The sequence below is a fragment of the Lissotriton vulgaris genome, chromosome 8 (assembly GCF_964263255.1).
Source record: "Lissotriton vulgaris chromosome 8, aLisVul1.2, whole genome shotgun sequence".
Classification (NCBI taxonomy): Eukaryota; Metazoa; Chordata; class Amphibia; order Caudata; family Salamandridae; genus Lissotriton; species Lissotriton vulgaris.
This window is the reverse complement of record NC_141696.1, coordinates 1,228,099,330-1,228,117,835: the sequence shown is the minus strand read 5'-3', so window position 1 is coordinate 1,228,117,835 and position 18,506 is coordinate 1,228,099,330. Positions and strand designations below refer to the sequence as shown.

The 18,506-nt window shown below is 42.0% G+C and overlaps 1 protein-coding gene across 6 annotated transcripts in view; it reads left to right on the top strand.

The window, feature by feature from the left end:
- The window catches only part of FRY (FRY microtubule binding protein), a 674,187-nt gene that overhangs the window by 503,794 nt on the left and 151,887 nt on the right, over positions 1-18,506 (top strand). For all 6 annotated transcript variants that reach the window (XM_086935130.1, XM_086935129.1, XM_086935133.1 and 3 more), the window contains exons 33-39: positions 1,564-1,710; positions 3,769-3,937; positions 7,539-7,629; positions 12,062-12,144; positions 13,510-13,660; positions 14,300-14,403; positions 17,593-17,778. In XM_086935130.1, the coding sequence (XP_086791256.1) occupies positions 1,564-1,710; positions 3,769-3,937; positions 7,539-7,629; positions 12,062-12,144; positions 13,510-13,660; positions 14,300-14,403; positions 17,593-17,778 (931 nt within the window). The remainder of the gene's footprint in view (positions 1-1,563; positions 1,711-3,768; positions 3,938-7,538; positions 7,630-12,061; positions 12,145-13,509; positions 13,661-14,299; positions 14,404-17,592; positions 17,779-18,506) is intronic.

The window sequence follows — 18,506 nt, the reverse complement described above, 5'->3', positions numbered from 1 at the left end:
TGTATTCCACAGAGTGCTTTCAACCCTCAGATATCATGTTGATGTGCTTTTGTGTGTGTGTGTGTGTGTGTGTGTGTGTGTATATATATCCACTTGTGGATGTTCCTTTAGATAATGCATCTGATAAAAATGTATTTCAGAATGTTCAAAGTGACAATTCATACACTAAGAGTGATTTGGAACTGTTCTGATTGATGTACATTGATCAGTGATTAGAAGATTTTTTCAGGGCTTTACCAAACAAACCTTCTATAACCAGTGATGCTTTCTCTTTACTTAAATCTCCTTTTTGATGTACTAACGCATTCTCCCAAAAGGCTTTTAGGCAGGCACTCCCTAAAACTTAATTTTCACAGGTGTAACTCAAATGAAGTTGGCATGAAATAGGTTTTATTTATAAATGTACCTTATAATTCAGCATAAAGTGAAAGTTATTCCAAGATACTCATCCAAGTTTTTTTTTTTTTTAAACTAACGATAACATGTTTCACTAAAGGCATTTAGCCTCAGGTCTATACATTTATAAATGAAGCAACGTATACATGATCATCACTTTGACTAATACCACAACTAAATGAATAAATATATTTAACATTCATGTTTATAAATTTAAGCCTCATAACATACATGTATTTTCAGCAAAATGTTATTCAAAGTAAAGCCTTCTTTCAATTAAACTGATTATGCAAAACAAGTTAGACAATATTAAATAGTGTGGCATATCACACATTCAGCTTGGAAGAAAATGTGGGGAAAGAAGGCTCATGTTAAGAAACAAGAAGTTCTCTGGATATCCATATCGAAACCAAGGGAGTGGGTTATCAATAAAGATCCTGAGATGAAAGAATTGCTACAGCGAATTGTAGGTGTCATTATATCACCACCATTTATAGGTTAGTTTATGTCTTCAATACATAAAAGTTTAATGTCGAGTCTTACCAGTGCACTCTAAAGATGATACAGTCTGTAATCTGAGGATGACCATTATATGCATAGTCAGTCTAAAAAAACAGAAATTGTTTTAAGATCTTAAGGTAATTCATCTGCTCACAGAAGGTTGTTATTTTACATAGTGTAACCCAGCGAAGTGGAATCAACATTCTCTAAAAATTAAAGCGTAGCTCTTAAATAATGCTGGCGAAGTCAATTCGGGTAAAGATTGGTGAGCGTCCGAGGCACCCAGGAGTGTGTGCCTGGGCTCCCATATGAGACTGAGGCATTGTGAATATAAGCAAATGTACATTTTCAGTTTTACCTTTTTTGTCCATTTTCTCTAAAAGTCATTATCTTCTTCTGCCTCAGTAATAGCTAGAGGAGAGCACCACCAGCAATTATATGCAGCTGCCTCTGTAATTTCAAAATTTGCCTCAACTAAGATGGCCTCACCACCTTGAATGAGCACCATCTTTCGGAATACATAACACATTTAGCTGTCTTTTACAGAAGCAGACCGTTCAAGAGCCATAAGTTGATTAGCAAATTTATCATTAGTCTGTGTTCTGTGTTGTGTAGATTTTTGTCACTAAATTTTTATAATTCTCTTCTAATTCTTTTTTTTTTCAGTATGGGGATGAGGTCCCAGGACCAGAGGTGGAAAACGCTTGGAATGCGTTGGCTAACAATGAGAAATGGAGCAACAACCTTCGGATAACACTGCAGTTTCTCTTTAGCTTGTGCGGCGTGAGCAGCGATACAACACTTTTGCCTTACGTAAGTATAGTGGCACTTTAAAAGGGAACTGCTTCTCCGTTTAGGTACTGTTTTGATTGGAACTATTATCTGAAAGTTTTTATTTAGTGGTATTGCTTCTTATTTAATTAAATAAATATGAAAGCTGACCGTTGGGCTGTTATCCCCCAAAGAACCATTTTCTATAATATTCATGCACGCTGTATGCAGGTAAACTGGCACAACAGAAGAAAAGTGCCACTTTCTGCAGTTGGACCACCTGTCACAAAGGGCGCACTGTCCATGTTTGAGCAGTGGCGCGTCAGTCTCAAACAGGGCTGATGCACCCTATTCGAGATAATACGCTGACCCCAAGGGCAGCTGCAAACTCGTTCCAGCCCTGGGGGCTGCGCATTGGAGAAAGGAAGGTTGACTGTTGAAAGCAGCTGCTTTGTCATTTATTTGCACGCTACAATGCAGCCTGTATTACTAGGGGGATGGGGATCCTCCTGCAAGCAGGTGTGGTGAGTGACTGCACCACCTGCAGGGAGATGTACGGGGGGTCCATGGAACGCCTTTCCTCCCATTTTGGAGATGCTCTCGGTGGCACACAGTCACTGTTATCCTTACAAACTCATGCCCTCTGCACACACATCCATAAAACGGCATTAGCCCAGAACCGAATATTTTACCTCATTTAGTGGGTCCATGCCCCCATGTGAATGAAAGAATGATCCTTTAGGTTAGTCCTGGCACTACATGTGTGCCATGCTACCAGTATTGCAGAATACTCATTGCACCCCAGGACACTTTAGATAATGGGGCCCCTGCTTTTTAAGGAGCTGAGCAGCCTCTTCACACTAAGAAAAACAGAAAAGGTTGGGGTCTCGCAAATGGCTAATTACAGCAGGAAGCTGAAAAGATTAGCCAGGTGATAGGCTTCTGAAAGAGTCACTTTTTCAGTTTGTCTTTAGACATCAAGACACATTATATAAATGCCACTCTGTCCCTGTTTGATCTTTAGCGCACCTTTAACAAGGTTCCCTGGCTGCAAACAGGTACAGTGTGCTCTATTTCAGGTAATGCACTACCCTTAGTGCAGCCATAAATTGGTGATCGATTTGGGGACAGTGCCTTTGTGAACGAGGGAGATACTGCAGTGTGGGCGGCACCGGGGCTGCTTTACAAAGAGGCACAGAGATCTGCCTGACCTCTGATGCAATGAGCCTGCAGGGGGATTTCTGGGGTTCCATAATAACACTTTCCACCTTGGAGCGGTCACCGTTGTAGGGGACACTCACTGCGCGCCACCTCTTTGTGGCTCACAGCCCGTGTGCCTCCTGATGGTGTCCTTGCCTCTGTGTCCACGTTCATTATAACAGTGCAGCTGCAGAGGCAAAGTGTTTCCAATGTCTTTATTACAGAAGGGAGCCGCACAAATATCTGCGGACCCTGGTTACTGTGGCAAGGTACTGCCAGGCCTTAAGCAGCTGTGCCCTCACTCTGTCAGGGAGCTCTATTTTTTGAATGTTTCAGTTTGTTGCCCTGTAAGTTGTTTTACTAATTTGTCATTTTAAGCATGTGGTTGAATAACATTCAGTTCTTCAGCAGGCCCAAGTACAAACAAGATTCTGTCAACTTCATTTTTAGGATTAAGTACCAAGGGTTGTATGACACAACAACGCGGGCTATTACCACGCGTGCCATTACAACGCTGTGTTTACAACGCAAGTCGTCCCAACGACTTGCGCTGGATAGTGGAATAGTTTAATTTTCTATTCCAACTCCAGCCCACGTTACAGTAGGGAAAGTGTTGGAATAGAAAATTAAACTATTCCCTATGTAACAGCGCCCTCCAGCGCAAGTCGTTGTAACGATTTGCGTTGTAAAAGCAGCGTAGTAATGGCAGCGCGTGGTAATGCCCGCGTTGTAAAGGCTGCTCACCGACCTAGGCATGAAATGCATAATGTTGTTTTGAAAAGTTGTGAAATCAGTGAAGATCCTAAATTGAAGTGATATGATGATTGTCCATATCTGCTGACTTTGCACGCATGCAAGATGTTTCAGTATTGTAATCAATATTGTTATATTACCTTACAGATCAAAAAGGTTGCAATATATTTGTGTCGAAACAACACCATTCAGACCATGGAAGAGCTCTTGTTTGAGCTGCAGCAGACTGATCCTGTGAACCCCATTGTCCAGCACTGTGATAATCCACCATTTTACCGCTTCGCCTCCAGCAACAAAGGCTCCGCTGCAGCATCTGGTATGACAATGACGGAGTATGATGTATGACCCTGAAACTCTAGCTGTAATTCTCTTCCTCATGAAGCTCAGTGTGTTAGGGCGTGGCACCAATGGCAGAGTGCCAAGAGACAGTATTTGTGCATGGCAGATAAGAAAATGAATGGAATTGTCACTTAAATCTCTCCAGGTAAAAGCTCAGGAGACGGGCTAATTAAATGTTAATGGCCTTGTCTAAGGTCTTCTCAGGGGGTTTCCACCATAGCACAAATTCCACTGACTGTGTCAGCGATCGCAGAAACACGATATACAGTTCACATTTCCTGGTGCTCCGATCTGAAGCACAGACCTACACATTTATGTTTACTAATATAATGGTTTAGTTTGGTGAAGCTAGATTAACCTTTTGTTTTACATGATTGCAGCTACTATTATTTAAATGAACAGATTGGGTGATATAGCTTTGTATTTTGTAGCTTTTGTCATGCCACCCTACATAGTAAACTCCAAGAAATGATGCAGGAGTCCACAAAAGAAACCATGAAATGCGACTCAGTCTTTATTGCAAAAAGGTTCCCAGCTGTTGAGGAGCTAATCTTCGACTTGGTGCATAGCACCACCATAGTCTGACATCATGGACTGTCGATTCCTACATTTTTAAATTATGCAATTCACTAATTCTCCTACTCTTGCATAATGACCACCGGGCTGAGCTGACAAGTCTTGGTAAGAGCCCGTCTGGATTACTACATCGTCATCTAGACTAGTTTCCATAAGAAGCACATCAACAGGACTCAACCCCTCCAAAAATAGGGTGTCCGAATGTGCTTTAACCTGTGGAAAAGAGAGCACATACCACTGACCCCGAGTCTGCCTTCTCAGACTGGATTATAAATTCCCCATCCTCACATTGTATGTTTTTCTTACACAACCACGGCCCTCTAAAGGGACCAAAATGCAGCATACTCCTTGAGACTACTCAATAAATAAGTAAATCTATAATTGCTGTGCAAAGAACAGATATGGAAAGATTGACAAAGCCTTTCCATGCATAAGACCCACCTAAGCACGCTATGCATTATAGGTCGTGCATGCACAACTTAATATTGAGTCACAGAGAAATAAACATCTAGGTTTTGCATGCCAATGTGACACTACACCTGCGGAAAATCCCAAAGTATGTAAAACATCTTCTGTTGCAAGTGACACATGTAGATGACGAGCAGTCAGACATTCCGTGCTAATGAAGTGAACACTCAGTCATTACTTTGTGGGTTTACACAAACATTTGCAAAGCATTTCTCACATGTAACTGCACTTCTAGGCCTACATCTGAATAACTCTAGTGTGCATACTGTGGAAAGTGAATACAAAATGCATAAATTCCTCATTTTACCGAAGAGAATTTCATTTGAAAATATTTCACATGTGGAAAAATGAATTAGAAAAATCGTTTACAAATTGTACATTTAGACTAACCTTCACTGATTCCTCACTGGAAAGCCTTAATTTACATACAAGTAGTTCCCAAGTGCATCTGCTTTAAAATCCCTAGTCTCTTTAGAAAATGTAAATGTAATATCTGGATCCCTTCTGATGCATGCAATAAAGGAGATGCTGGACAATTACTACTAGTAATTTAGTAGGAGGTTTAATTAATCCTTTGGGCCTCTTGCAGTCACATTGATGGTGCTAGAGCGCATGAGTGAGACTATTAGACACTTGGACCGACCAGATCTCACATTTTGGTATTTCATTGTAAATGGTTATGATCTTGTTTTATAGTGTTATTAAAGTGATTGTCTTGTTTTTCATATTTTTCAATATAATTTACAAATGCATTAAAAAAGGACTTGCAACCATGATGCGTTTAGATTAGCTCCATCTGATATCACCTAATATAAAAAAAAATTAGGCAGATGTTTAATAAGTACCTGTAAGGACCACAGAGCACACATGCTGGATTGGGTCAATGGAATATACTCCTCTTTGCTTAAAAAGTACCCCCACACACATATCCCATCGTTGGCATCTTACTCATTAGTGAAGTCGTTATCCCTTATGGCCTGATACAGTACTAGAAACAATGTTTTGACCACCCCTTCAGTGGTTATATCACTGGTTCTCAGGGCTGTTCCCTTCCCATTCCAATCTCTTTTGCCATCAGACAACCTTTTATAATCTGGGACTATTCCTGGTATTGGTCCTTCTCATGTCAGAGTTGGTATGTTCACACCTGTAAAGAAGAGGTTCCTCAGGTAAGGAATGGTTCTGCCTTACAGTCTGCATTCTCTATTCCCTTTCCTGCTTTTGCCAGTACAAAAAAGGTCCCTCAGGTAAGAGACTGTCCTACCTCTGAGCCTTCATTTGACCTGACTGGCTTTTTATGAAGGCTGGCTCCTCCTTTTCATTCCTCCTCACTCAGGATGATCAGTGGTGGACGGCTCACTAGTATCCCACCTTGTCCTATCCTTTTCTCAATTATTGGCTCCTAGGTCTCGAGACCCCCTTCTCCTAAAAAAAAACCTGACTCCGCTCTCGTCCCCTTAGATTGTGGTGTCCATGGTTTTTTGTCTGTGGTGTGCAAGAAGCTGTGGACCCAGCTCCAGGAATTTGTGACCTTCCATTATTCAGTTCCGGCAAACACCTGTTTAGGGTCTGCCTGTCGTTCGCAGGGATGGCCTGCACTGACATTGCTTACCAAGGCTTTTTTCTCCTTCAGCACACCACATTTTATGTGGATATGCTTTACCTAGCTAACCTGCCTGATGTGGACTCCATATAATCTTGTTCAGAAGCACACTGCAAAGCTTGGGACTCTAAGCTCTTTATGGCCCCTGTAATGGGTGACTGTTGCAGGGTGGCTTCATGTTCTCTGAGTATCCACAACCACCTCCTTACAGTACCTGAATAGGAATACTTCAAACATCTGATGGCTTCCTAAGCAGTATTGAGTATTTCTGATTATTGGCAAAACATTCCTCCCCCTGTTAGTAATTCACCTTCTTGATGATTAATTCTGTGAAAATGTCTTAGTCAGGTAGTTCTTTAACCCCTTCGCTGCGGCGGCAATTCCGCCGCAGCGCTAGGGGGGGTGGGGAGGGGGGGGGGCGAGCGGTGGCCGCATGCTCGTGACGGAGCCGCTCCGTCACGAGCCGCGGTTGAGCTGTGCTCGTGACGGAGCGGTTCTGTCATGGCCCCGCCCGCTCAATAGAACGTGCCGCGCAGGCGCGGCGGCAGGGCCATGACGGAACTGCTCCGTCATGAGCACAGCTCAGCCGATGCTCATGACGGAGCGGCTCCGTCATGAGCGGTTAAACAAACATTTTAGTGTGCTATAAAGTGCTATAAAGTCACACTCTGAGAGCGAAAGGGAGGCTATCGGAGAAAAATGTACCTTTGGCAATCACAGGTGTGATCTATATTGCTGAATACTTACAGCATGAGCATGCTACTTACTCCTTATTGCGGGGACTTTCAGTCCCTGCAAGAGTTAATGGCTATGTCCATGGTACGCAACTTCACCTACTTAAAAATAACTCCCCTACACTCACTGCAATACTAAATCATATAAGAGACATTATTGACTTCTAAAAGCGGCGTTTCTTTCTTTCTGTCTTTAGGAACTACCTCAAGCAGCAATACCGTTGTGGCTGGTCAAGATGGCTTTCCAGATCTAGATGAAGGCAAAGTGATGAAAGAAAGTGATGAAAGGTGTGTAAACTTGTTAGGGGGATCTCTGAAGCAACCAAAAACACTCCAACTTTTCCATAGTCTGAATACTTCATGTAAAAATGTCAAACCCTGGTCTATCCACTAACTTTGACTTCACGTAACCCATAAAAATAAGTCATACTAAGGAACTAACTTAACTGTTCTTCAAGAGGAATAAGAAGTGCCATGCGTTTTAATGGAACAACATCTTTTTTTTAAGAGATTGCCTCCGTTGCTACTAATTTCCAACACACCAGCAAGGCGTAAGACATAAGTAGAATGGAAGGACATAAAGTTAATGGATAATGCTTATGAATGTGGTTGATCGTGGGGTTTAAAACAAGTGGATCTTTAGTTTCGTCTTAAATATCATTGATTGGGCGTTGTAGGTTTGTGTGGGCAAGCAATTTAAATGCCTGGGTCGCCACTGTGATGTACTTTCCGAACTTTGTTTCTTAGATGAACTCTTAGAGGAAAAGAAAGTAAATGAGTTTTCATCTTTCTACCAATATACTAGATCCACAGAAATTTAGAGGTCACTATATTTATATGAGTGAATCTCCCTCATGACTTTGTGTGGTATGGCCCAGGCCAATTCGAGATGGTCAGGTAGGCGTCATGCCCCTAGGAAGGAGTTCCATACTTTTTCCCCTGTGAGAGTGCAGGGTGCAATCACATTCTAACTTCCCAAATAAAGGATGTTGACAAAGCTAGCTAGTGCTATGCTCATAATTAGAAAATGGTCATTTGGTGTGCAGTTTCAGCACTGCTAAATCCCCACTTGAACACAGTTAGTCTGTTAATATTCTTTGAGTGGGAGCAGGGTATCTGGGTCTAAAAATATTTTTAGCCCTGCTGAAATATGGGAAGTTTGTGTTGCCCATGCTGTCACATTTTGGGTCCTTCCTGTGGTCCTCATTTCACTTATGGCATCTTGATCATCATAATGCGCATCACGTGGGGGAATATATTAAGCTATGAAATTAAATGTCCAAAGCAACATGGTTTCTCTGGGAATAGGTCATGATACATACATCTAGCATTTTTTGACTGTGACTTTGGACTTTAGTCATGGAGTAACATGAATTTTGATCAGCATGCCACAGAATTCCTATAGGCAGGATTAATAGCCATGAGTCAGTTCTTAAATTGATTGAAATAATAGACACATGCCAGGAAACATGAGACAAACACCCTCCTTATAATTGTGCTGAAAATCCTTATCAGGATTCAAACATGTGGTAATTACCACATCCCACCAGTTCATCTCTACCTCAAATGATTTTCACTAGGGAGATCCGGATGGAATTTGTGCAGTGAAAGCCCACATTAATATGAGTCGGCACAACGGAATGGGAGAAAACAAGCAGTAGAACTGTGTTATTCTGATTTCTGAAAAATCAATGTTCTATATGGGAATTGTTTTTCAGTGTTTTTTAAAGTCCACGATTCTGGGAATCTCATCTTCACCTTATACACTTAATGGGGCTAGGCCTTTTCTGCTTATTAATATACATCAATTTATTGTGTAAATATTGTGGTACATTGTCCATCCCAATAAAGATATCAGATTAGTGAAAATAGTGGCAACCGTGAATCAAAAAGTGCAGACCATGCAGCAAAACAATGAATAGGGAATCAAATATATATACAACTTAAAACAGTGGCACTTTAGTATTGATAAGTGGACAGCTGACAGATCTATCTTTACACTATTAGTGAAATATATGGTGATGGAAGATAATTCCTACTATTTAAGTAACTCAAAAATTCCAGGGCAATTGTTGCAGAGTTTTGTCAAAGCAGAACATCAAGCAGTGAATCCAAAAACTTCTAGATACAAAGTGATGCATATTCCAGTCAATACAAGGCCTTGGGGAACCAAGACGTGCAGACTAGCAGCATCAAAGTGCGAAAACCGCGATTATAGGTCTTGGAGGTGCAAGCAACGCAAGCATCAGATGCTTCTCTTTAGAGGAGAGTAGGGAGAAAGAGGTTATGACATCTACATTTAACTACTGCAAGCAGAGGTTGATGGTGCTTCAATAAGAAGAAATGTAACAAGACTTTTCAGGAGACACCAAGGAGTAACATACTGATGTTCTAATACATGGGAGCCTGCAATGCCCGTATAAAAGCCCCTCTCCAGTTTCCTTACAGGCGAGTTGCAACGTCACTAGGCACCCGTAACAATCAACTGATGTTGCATTTCAGCTGTAATAGCTTATTACAGTTGAGTTGTGAAATCATAATGCCTTCTGCCAGATCCAGCAGCCAAGGTGAAAGGCATGTCACAGAGCATAGTTATTTAAAACAAGAACTAGCTTTTCTTTCTTCTGATCTGTTTTTCTAAAATGAACAGTGATCAGCAGACAGTAGACAGTAATGGCAACATGTTTATTTTTTCATACGATTGGCCAGTACAGGAAAGATAGACACTCTTTGAATGTTTCTACACATTCTGAGCTACAGCATTTTTTTAATACAACTTACATTAAACTGAACCTAGTATCCCTTTGCAATAATTACTGACTGCTTTTTGATGTGTTTAATTTCACCTTACAGCAAGACACCAAGGATTTAAGTGTTTTGTTGGAAGCATAATGGGGTGACCATGTGTTATAAGGAATAAAATAAATGTAAATGTAAATGTATAGGCATTTATATAGCGCACTACTTACCCGTAGGGTCCCAAGGCGCTTCGACCGCTGCAAAACCCTTCCTGGCTTCCCTGAGAGATGGTCCCTTAATGGGTATCTCCAGGGTGAGACCAGGCATCCCCGGCGGTCTGGTGGGGCTGTTAGTGAAGATGAGGCAAGCTAATGCCCAGAGTTGCCGAGTGTGAACGCTGATCGGAGTGGGCACCGAGGCGAGAGAATTATCGAGTCCGCTGACCCTGGTCCAGAAACCTGCCGCGCCGGGAATCGAACCCTGGTCCCGGGCCGTCCTCTGCTCTCGGGTCTGCCGCCTCTAACCAGTGAGCCACACTACTTCACTACACTACAAATACTGTCTGCCATATGTTGAAAGGATACTGCAAGTTACCTCAATAGTTCCATGACCTTATAATTGAACACAACATTTGACCTTATTCCTCTAGAAAGTCGCAGAACTTCTTGGGGACTTGCCAGCTCCTTATGATGTAAGGCTGGGACTCCTTTATCTCATAAATTCTGTGCAGGAAAGGTATTAGTTGCTTGAAACTGTCCTCCACCAAGGGTGCAGATTCAGGAACATAATCACAGAAACAGGGACTGAACAATTGTAGTGTTTGTGCTGTACTGTTTAACCTCTTAGGTGCTGCGCCTATTCCAACGGCCGACGGCACCACTACCTCAGGAGTGCTGCCGTAGGCCGTTGGACGTTCGAACCTCACCTGCGCAATGGAACGTTCAGCACTGGAGCTGGACGTTCCATAGCTGCTAAGAGGTTATTCATGACAAATGTCAAAATATTTTGGTTTCAGACAAGGTGGACAGTGAAGTTCCTCATGTGCAGTTAGAGCCCAGCTCTAACTGTTCCAGTGCGGATCTTGTAAATATTCTTAGGGGAATTAGCATTACCAAGTGCACAGGCAACTAATATGAGACATAAGATGTTAGTTATCTTGATATTACATTGAAAAATCCTCACTGTAACATTTGTCATTAGAGTTTTGTGCTGGTATTGGAAGGACACTGGAACTAATGGCCGCCAAGGTCGGAGGGCCAAAATCAAACGTGTTACTGAAAGCCAGCCTGGTTCTGAGTTTGTGGGTATAGGTATTTTGAAGCTTTATTTGGGATGTTCTTACTGTCTAATGCCCAGTTCTTAAATTCGAGGAGGATGTACTCATTAATGTATTTTTTCTAGCAATGCAGGAAGAGTAGATGCCCTTGGTCTCGGTTTATTCTTTTAATAAACTCCTGATCACAGTGTTCGCATTGTGTTTACAACAAGATAATAAATTCAAAATACTTTTTCATGACTGAGCCCTCACCCACTGCTTTTCTGGTGTCATTTCCTTAGCCTGCACTTCTCCTTGCTTTTCAGCACAAGTAAGAGATAAAAAATAGCAAGGGTCTGGCTGGGATTCTCAGAAGCATTTGTAAATTTAAATGTTGGGGGACTCTGTGATGCTTTTACCAAACCTGCTTTTAACACTGTACAGGGACCACAAACTTCTTTCTGAAATGAATGAATGAATTTCATATGTATAAAGCTCACTCATTCGCAATAGAGCATCCTTGTGCTAACCGCATGAATGAAAATCTAGAGAGGGATTGGCTGATTCTCAAACAGTCTTAAAAGGTCGTTCAGATATACAATGTCAGTATCTCTGGTGTGAAAACAATGTCATACAGCTGCAGCTTGATGTGTGCTGGAAAGAAGCACCTTTAATAATTGATGGCTACTGAAAAAGGCTTTTAACAGAGTGCCCTTGTATTTGAAGGTTCAGCAATGTAATCCGAGCGCACTCTCGACTGGAGTCAAGATACAGCAATAGTTCTGGAGGATCCTATGATGATGACAAGAGTAAGTATTGTGTGCGGATGTTAACAGTTCATTTTTGTGTGGTGTTAGAAGAGGGTTTGAAAACGAACAAATAGCAAAGTGTTAGATACAATACAAGAAAAGCAACCCATTCAGTTCCAAAAGAGTCTAGGGCACAAAAGTCACTGCAAGGTTCCAAATAAGTTTTGAGTATTTTTCAATCCCTATTTCAGAAATCCTGTACTCTGGATGCCGGTATCTCATTCGCTGCTTGTTTGTCTCTCAGTCCTTCCTGTTGTTTTTCTTTAAGTGTTTTCTATTTGCCTAAATGTTTTTTTCTTTTAGTCACACTCTGGCTGGCTTTCTGTGTTGCCCGTCCATAGCTTCTCTCTTTTCAAAACCAGTGTGCTTCAGTCTCTTCTCCCTCCTCTGCTACCTGCCACTCAGCTTTTTAAGGAAACCACTTATGAATAAGCCTGTCACTGTCTCCTCTGATCACTGATCTTTCTCTGTGTTTTTCCCTGTGTGTCTTTCAGTCACTTTGCCTCCCTTGGTGGCTTTATGTAAGGCACTTTCCTGCTTACCGTGAATGTCTCTGATGTAGAAATCTCCTCCTTTTATACAATTACTGTGTTTGTGTGTGTGTCGGGCCATATCTTTTACTCTAGCTGTGCTGTGTGTGTGCCAATTTCTTGTCTGTATGGCTTTCCATGCATGTCTGTGTGTTTATTCTCTACTACGTGGTTCTGTTGTCTGTGTCAGAACTAGGGCTCCCGGTTTTATGGTATTTATTTTATTAACAATTCCGTCTGTATTTGTCTATATGTATTTTTTGCCATCTCATTGATGTTTATCCATATTTATGTTGTGTTTTGAGACTAAATGGAGCTATAAAATTACATTGTATATGTCCACGATTATTTAACTCTTTGACATGCACTCATACATGGATGCCTGTCATGTTTTAGCAAATTAAGCAGCCTTGTATAACAAAAGACTACATTTACTTGTGTTATACTACAAATATATGTTAGCATATGCCTGTATTTGATGACTTTCCCTATAGAAGGTGTTAGTTGTAAGGTGCGTGAGTAAGCGGCGAGTAACAGTGACAGTTCTGAGTAACAATGACCAATTTACCAAGCCTGCAATATAAGTATAAATCCAGAAGTGCATGATCTAATCTTGGAAAAATCGAATTAGCCATTCACCCTCCCAAGCAGTTAAACGAAGCATATCTATGAGTTCAGTGCAATATGATGTCATCTTTTCCATAATTAAATGCTAAAAGAGGGGAAATCGCTCGTTATTTTCATTCCTTTATGGGTTTTTTTGTGTGCAGCTGCACTGAAGGTTGTGGGTTGGTATTAATATGCTTTAACATGGTATTGATGTTTCACTTCGCAGATGATCCGGTTTCTCCATACACCAGTTGGCTGTTGACTATTGTAGAAACAAACCAACCACAGCCGTTACCAATGCCTGCAAATGGTGGGTGCTGGGCCCCGCTGGTGGATTACCTCCCGGAAACTGTCACCCCGCGAGGACCACTTCACAGGTGAGGCAAGAAATTGAAAAAGAAAAGTCTCTTGATGTACAGGGTTTTGGATGGCTGCCTAGTTTGCTGATAAGAGCCGGACAGCTTGCATTCCCAGTGCTGTCTCCTCTGCCTATCCTCCCACAAATGTGTTTGCCTCTGAATTAAGATAAGACTCTTGACGTGCCTAAAGCTCGTTGGAGATGAAGAAGGAATGCTCGACTGCCCATTGCCCTCAAAAAGACTCCTGTTAGTCTGTGATTCTTTCTTTTGGCTATTTCTCCTGTGGTTTGTTTCTTCATAAGTGAATTCCTACAATTAGAATCCGCACAAGCGTTGCCAACATACCTTTAAGAAGGTGCTCAGAACATCCAGTAACTCAACAAGCTTCATAAGTTATCTTGACCCTTATTTATCAGAGGATGGAATGCTGTCAAAGGGTCTTTTTTGGAAGTACTTTAAAAACAAATAGCCAAGTGACTTCTTGATTAAGTGTTCTGAAATCAAATTAATTAAAAGCATGGGTTCTGGCCGCGATATAGCTAGACCTAAACCGCCTCAGAGTAGCCGCGCTTGGTTGAACTTGGAACTGGAGGATAGGAGTGTCTTGTCCCTTTCAAGAGTTGTGTATCTATTTTGATCCTGTTCTGTCACTTCCAGGTGCAACATTGCTGTTATCTTCATGACTGAGATGGTGGTAGATCACAGCGTCCGAGAGGACTGGGCCCTCCACCTACCCTTGCTACTTCATGCACTCTTCTTGGGTAAGAGGGTGCACAATACGAAGTGCACCATTTAACACTTCCTTGACATCTTTGCAGATTTTTCCCTACATTTCAGTTGGTGCTGCTGGCTGGATCTGCTTAAAGTGGTAGCAAATCCCTTGTTGGGAACGAACTTTAGAAAAATATTGTATATCTAAATGTTACAAATAGCACAGCAGAGAAAGACATTACCGTCCTTCACCTGAAAGGAGTTTGGAGTGCCAAAGTAAGAGGCGGGAGACGAGTAACATGAACTATTGGTCTTCAGTGTTGTAAACTGTGATAGCAGAGGTGGCAAGGACTTAGTGTGTCTGAACATCTAATTACATGCATAGAGGAGCGCTCGAGTTTGGGGGAAAAGTAACAGTGCAATGGATCTATACTTTAGACAGCCTGCTCCTTTCTTTGCTAATTATCAATTTTTATTAAACTAATTGTTGTTGCTCTTCATCCATTAAGCAGCTTTAGGCTCCATGGTGTGGCTGCTGAAAGTAGATAGATTCAGCACTTCTGGATACAAGCATGTCTTATGACGTTTCTTGAAATAGTGCTTTATCTTTCAGGGCCCTAGGGGGAATCATGTGGCTGCTGTTCCCTACAGCAAGTGTCTCCCCTTTCCCAGGATTTGGTACAGAGAAGAGTTTGTAAAAATTTCCTGGGAATTGTGGTTATTTATGTTGGTGAGGTGATGGAGCATTCTCTTCTCCTTCTAATGGATGATGCACCAAAAGTCAGGTGTGTTGACTTTGTGGACTAACACATATACTCCAGAATTCTTTGTGTGACCTGGTCACAGGTCCAAATCCCCGCAGGCCCACTCAGCCTTTCATCCTATTCAAGTCGATAAAAATGAGTAATTGAGTAGGATAACAATAAACACCTGTTTTTCAACGCCGAGGTGCCTCGCACAGTGAATGTGGGCTGTGCAATACATGTGTTATGTTATGTTATGATGGATGGCTCTATGTGCATTGATGAAGAGATTAGTGGTGACACTTTTGGGCTGGATGGCAGTGCCCTCCTTTCAGTGTCGAAGAGACACAAGTTCCCTCGCTTTTTGATACTTGCATAGGCTGATCTTTCGATGTAGTACTCTGTTTCTCGGGCAAGGCGGTGACTCAAACAATGCAGAAGTTTTTTGGCAGTTTTTGGGAGCCAGATCCATTATGTTTTAGCAATCGAGCTGATGAGCGCTCTGCAGGATTGGTCCCAGCATATGTCTTTATCAATTTTAAAAAAGGAAAAAAACTATGCTAAATGAATGAGCCTTCCTTTATACAGCATATACATTGAACGGCAGAGATGAGGCATGTCCTTATCCCTCCACAGTCAAACTAGTGGGTCATCTCATTAAAAGACCATTCTGAAATGTATCCCCCATTAACAAATTAGCAACTGAAGCCTCAAAAGGGAAAGGACATATTATGTTTCCTTTGACTACAAGATAGTAAGAGAATTGGCAAAGGGACCAGTGCGTGCCAGGCCTCCTCTACCTTATACTCGTGTATGTGATGCAGTGGACGGCTTGCTAGCAAGGGAGTGAAGGGACAGAGAAGAGCGAAATCTGTACCTCCTATTTTATTTGATTAGGGCTATATGCATAATGAATACCTACCCTACGAGCAGTTAAGCCCTTTACAAAGGTAGAGGTGTATGTTGTAGCTGCAGAGTCTGATGTTTATAAACATGATGGTGCACACCTTGTGCAATCCGTTTTTTGATTCAGTGTTTTTGTTGCTTTTGTTTTTTAGACACATCCATAGTGTTATAGGTTCACAAATAGGGGATATGTAAAAGGAGCAGGTACCAATCGTGTTCACATTTATTATTAATAAAAAAGAAGGGAATCAGTCCTAGTAATGCCTTTGAATAGCAATCTAGTTCACTGTCTTACGGTGGCATTGTACAATCAGATTTACCAGTGATTTTACCTTTGGATGGAGGTAACATCATGTTGTGTGTGTAATACACATGCAGAATATGTACCTGTTGTATCTACCAGAATTTGGATCAGTTTATGCTCAAGCTAGACTTAGAAATAGCAAGGTCTGCCAGGTGTCTGGGACCTCATTGACACCATTGCTAAGAGCCTGGAGAGCTGTTCACTGGGTGCCAATAGGCGGAATGCTAACGACTTAAATGCAGACTTGACTAAAGTGTGATGAAGAAGTCTTTCAGAAGACCCTCTTCAGCCTCTCAAGAAAAGAGGGGCCTCCAACATAACACAGAGGCACTGTTGCCATCAAATCAATCCGACTGAGAGCAGTTGAGATGCATGCCTCTTTCCAATGGGGTTTTCAAGTCCTTCAAAGGCAGAAACTCTTTTCCACTAGGCCTTTAGCAGTCCCCTCATCTTCCATGGGCTCTGCTTTCCAGACCAAGATAATATGGCTCAGCAGAAAGCAAAAGCCTGGCCCGTGGACCTCATCTAAGGAGGTTCAGCTCATTCTGGGAGAGGGAATACATCTGTAGGATTGACCGAGAAGAACCAACAATAGGCGTTCGAATGAAAGTTTTGAAAACTTCAATAACAATGATACACCTTTGAGAGCCTACGGGAACTTGAGAGGGGATTGGGTCGTGTACCTGTGCCCAAAATGTCTTCCTTGTGCCTAGCAGGGGTTGAAGGAATCTCAGCGGTGGAGCCAGCCACCACTGCTCTGCTGGGTAGAGTCTAGCTTATTGACACGCTTGTAAAGTAGAGACATCCTGCAGTGGTCTCAAATCCAAATAGAAGAACAAACCCATCGAAGGCCTAGGGTCCAGCAGGACAGAATGTGGGGTAGTAGAGATGCTACTACATGGTGCAGAAGCCTCGGTGAGCAGACAAATAACTAGTGTTTATTCTACCTCAAACCCAAGTCACAGGAAGAAAGCTGCCGCACGAGCACAGCTGGGCAAGGATTCAAAACAAAATATTATTGCAATCCGTCTGAGAGTTTGAAACTGTCTCTGTTTTATTGCAGACAGAAACAGATGAACATGTTTATAAGAAGAACACAATAAATAATTTACATCTGGATCGTTTATTTTAAGAGCTTACATGTTTGACATTTGTAGTGATGTTTTGGCCAGAGGTTTGCCTGCTCCCGTGCCATTAAGCAATCTTGCAATATTTCTTTTCCGGAATTTCTGGAGCTGTTAAGCAACCATTCCAATTAAATGTGTTTTCTACCTTTTTCTCCCCAGGTCTGGACCATTACCGTCCTGAGGTTTTTGAACACAGTAAAAAGCTACTTCTGCATCTTTTGATTGCTTTGTCGTGCAATAGCAATTTTCAAGTTATCGCTTCGGTGCTTCTGCAAACAAGGGAGACCAATGAAACGAAGACTCTGACGGTTCAGCCAGCGTATCCTCCAGAATACCTCTACACAGGTATAATACAAAGAGAACATGGTTGGTGAGGGAGGCGTTTTACACTGTTACAAACGTAGACAAAGGGTCAATTGGAGCAGTACCCCAGGAGGCAGCTCTTGAGCTGGTGGTACTGTAGTCATAAATGGTATGGTGGCAAGAATCCGCCACTCTGGGAAAGCAACGATCAATGGATTAAACCAATAGGAACTGATCTTGAGAGAGTATCTATTTAGATTGGTGCAGATACAAGGAAACTTACCTTAGTCACCTCACCTCCTTTTCCTGGGAGTATAGTAATTCGAATCATTCAGTGCAGCTGTTGTAGCTACTGCCTGCCTTCCTGTAAGTGTTCTGTGACTCCCGACTAGGGCTTAGCCAGTCTACTCTGTCAACGCAAATCTGAGCATTTCTTTGGAGGGGTGGGGCGAAATGTGTTATCCCATGCTTGTGAGCCCCAATATAGCATTCAGGAAGTAATATGTTGGGTGCAGCACCCAAAGAAAAGAAATGCCCACCTGACTTTGAAACCTCTGCTTAAATATGTTAAGCAGATTTTGGGGTTTCCACTCTGCTGCATCTCAGTGTGGCTGACAAACGGGGAAAGGTGTTCCTCCATGTAAGCCGATATATTGGATGCATGTCAACATTAGACAAGGTATTGGTGGATAATTAGAAAACGTTCCATGACTGACTGTGAACGTAATCCAGATGATCTCGACTGAACAGCATGGCCGCTAGATGAATCT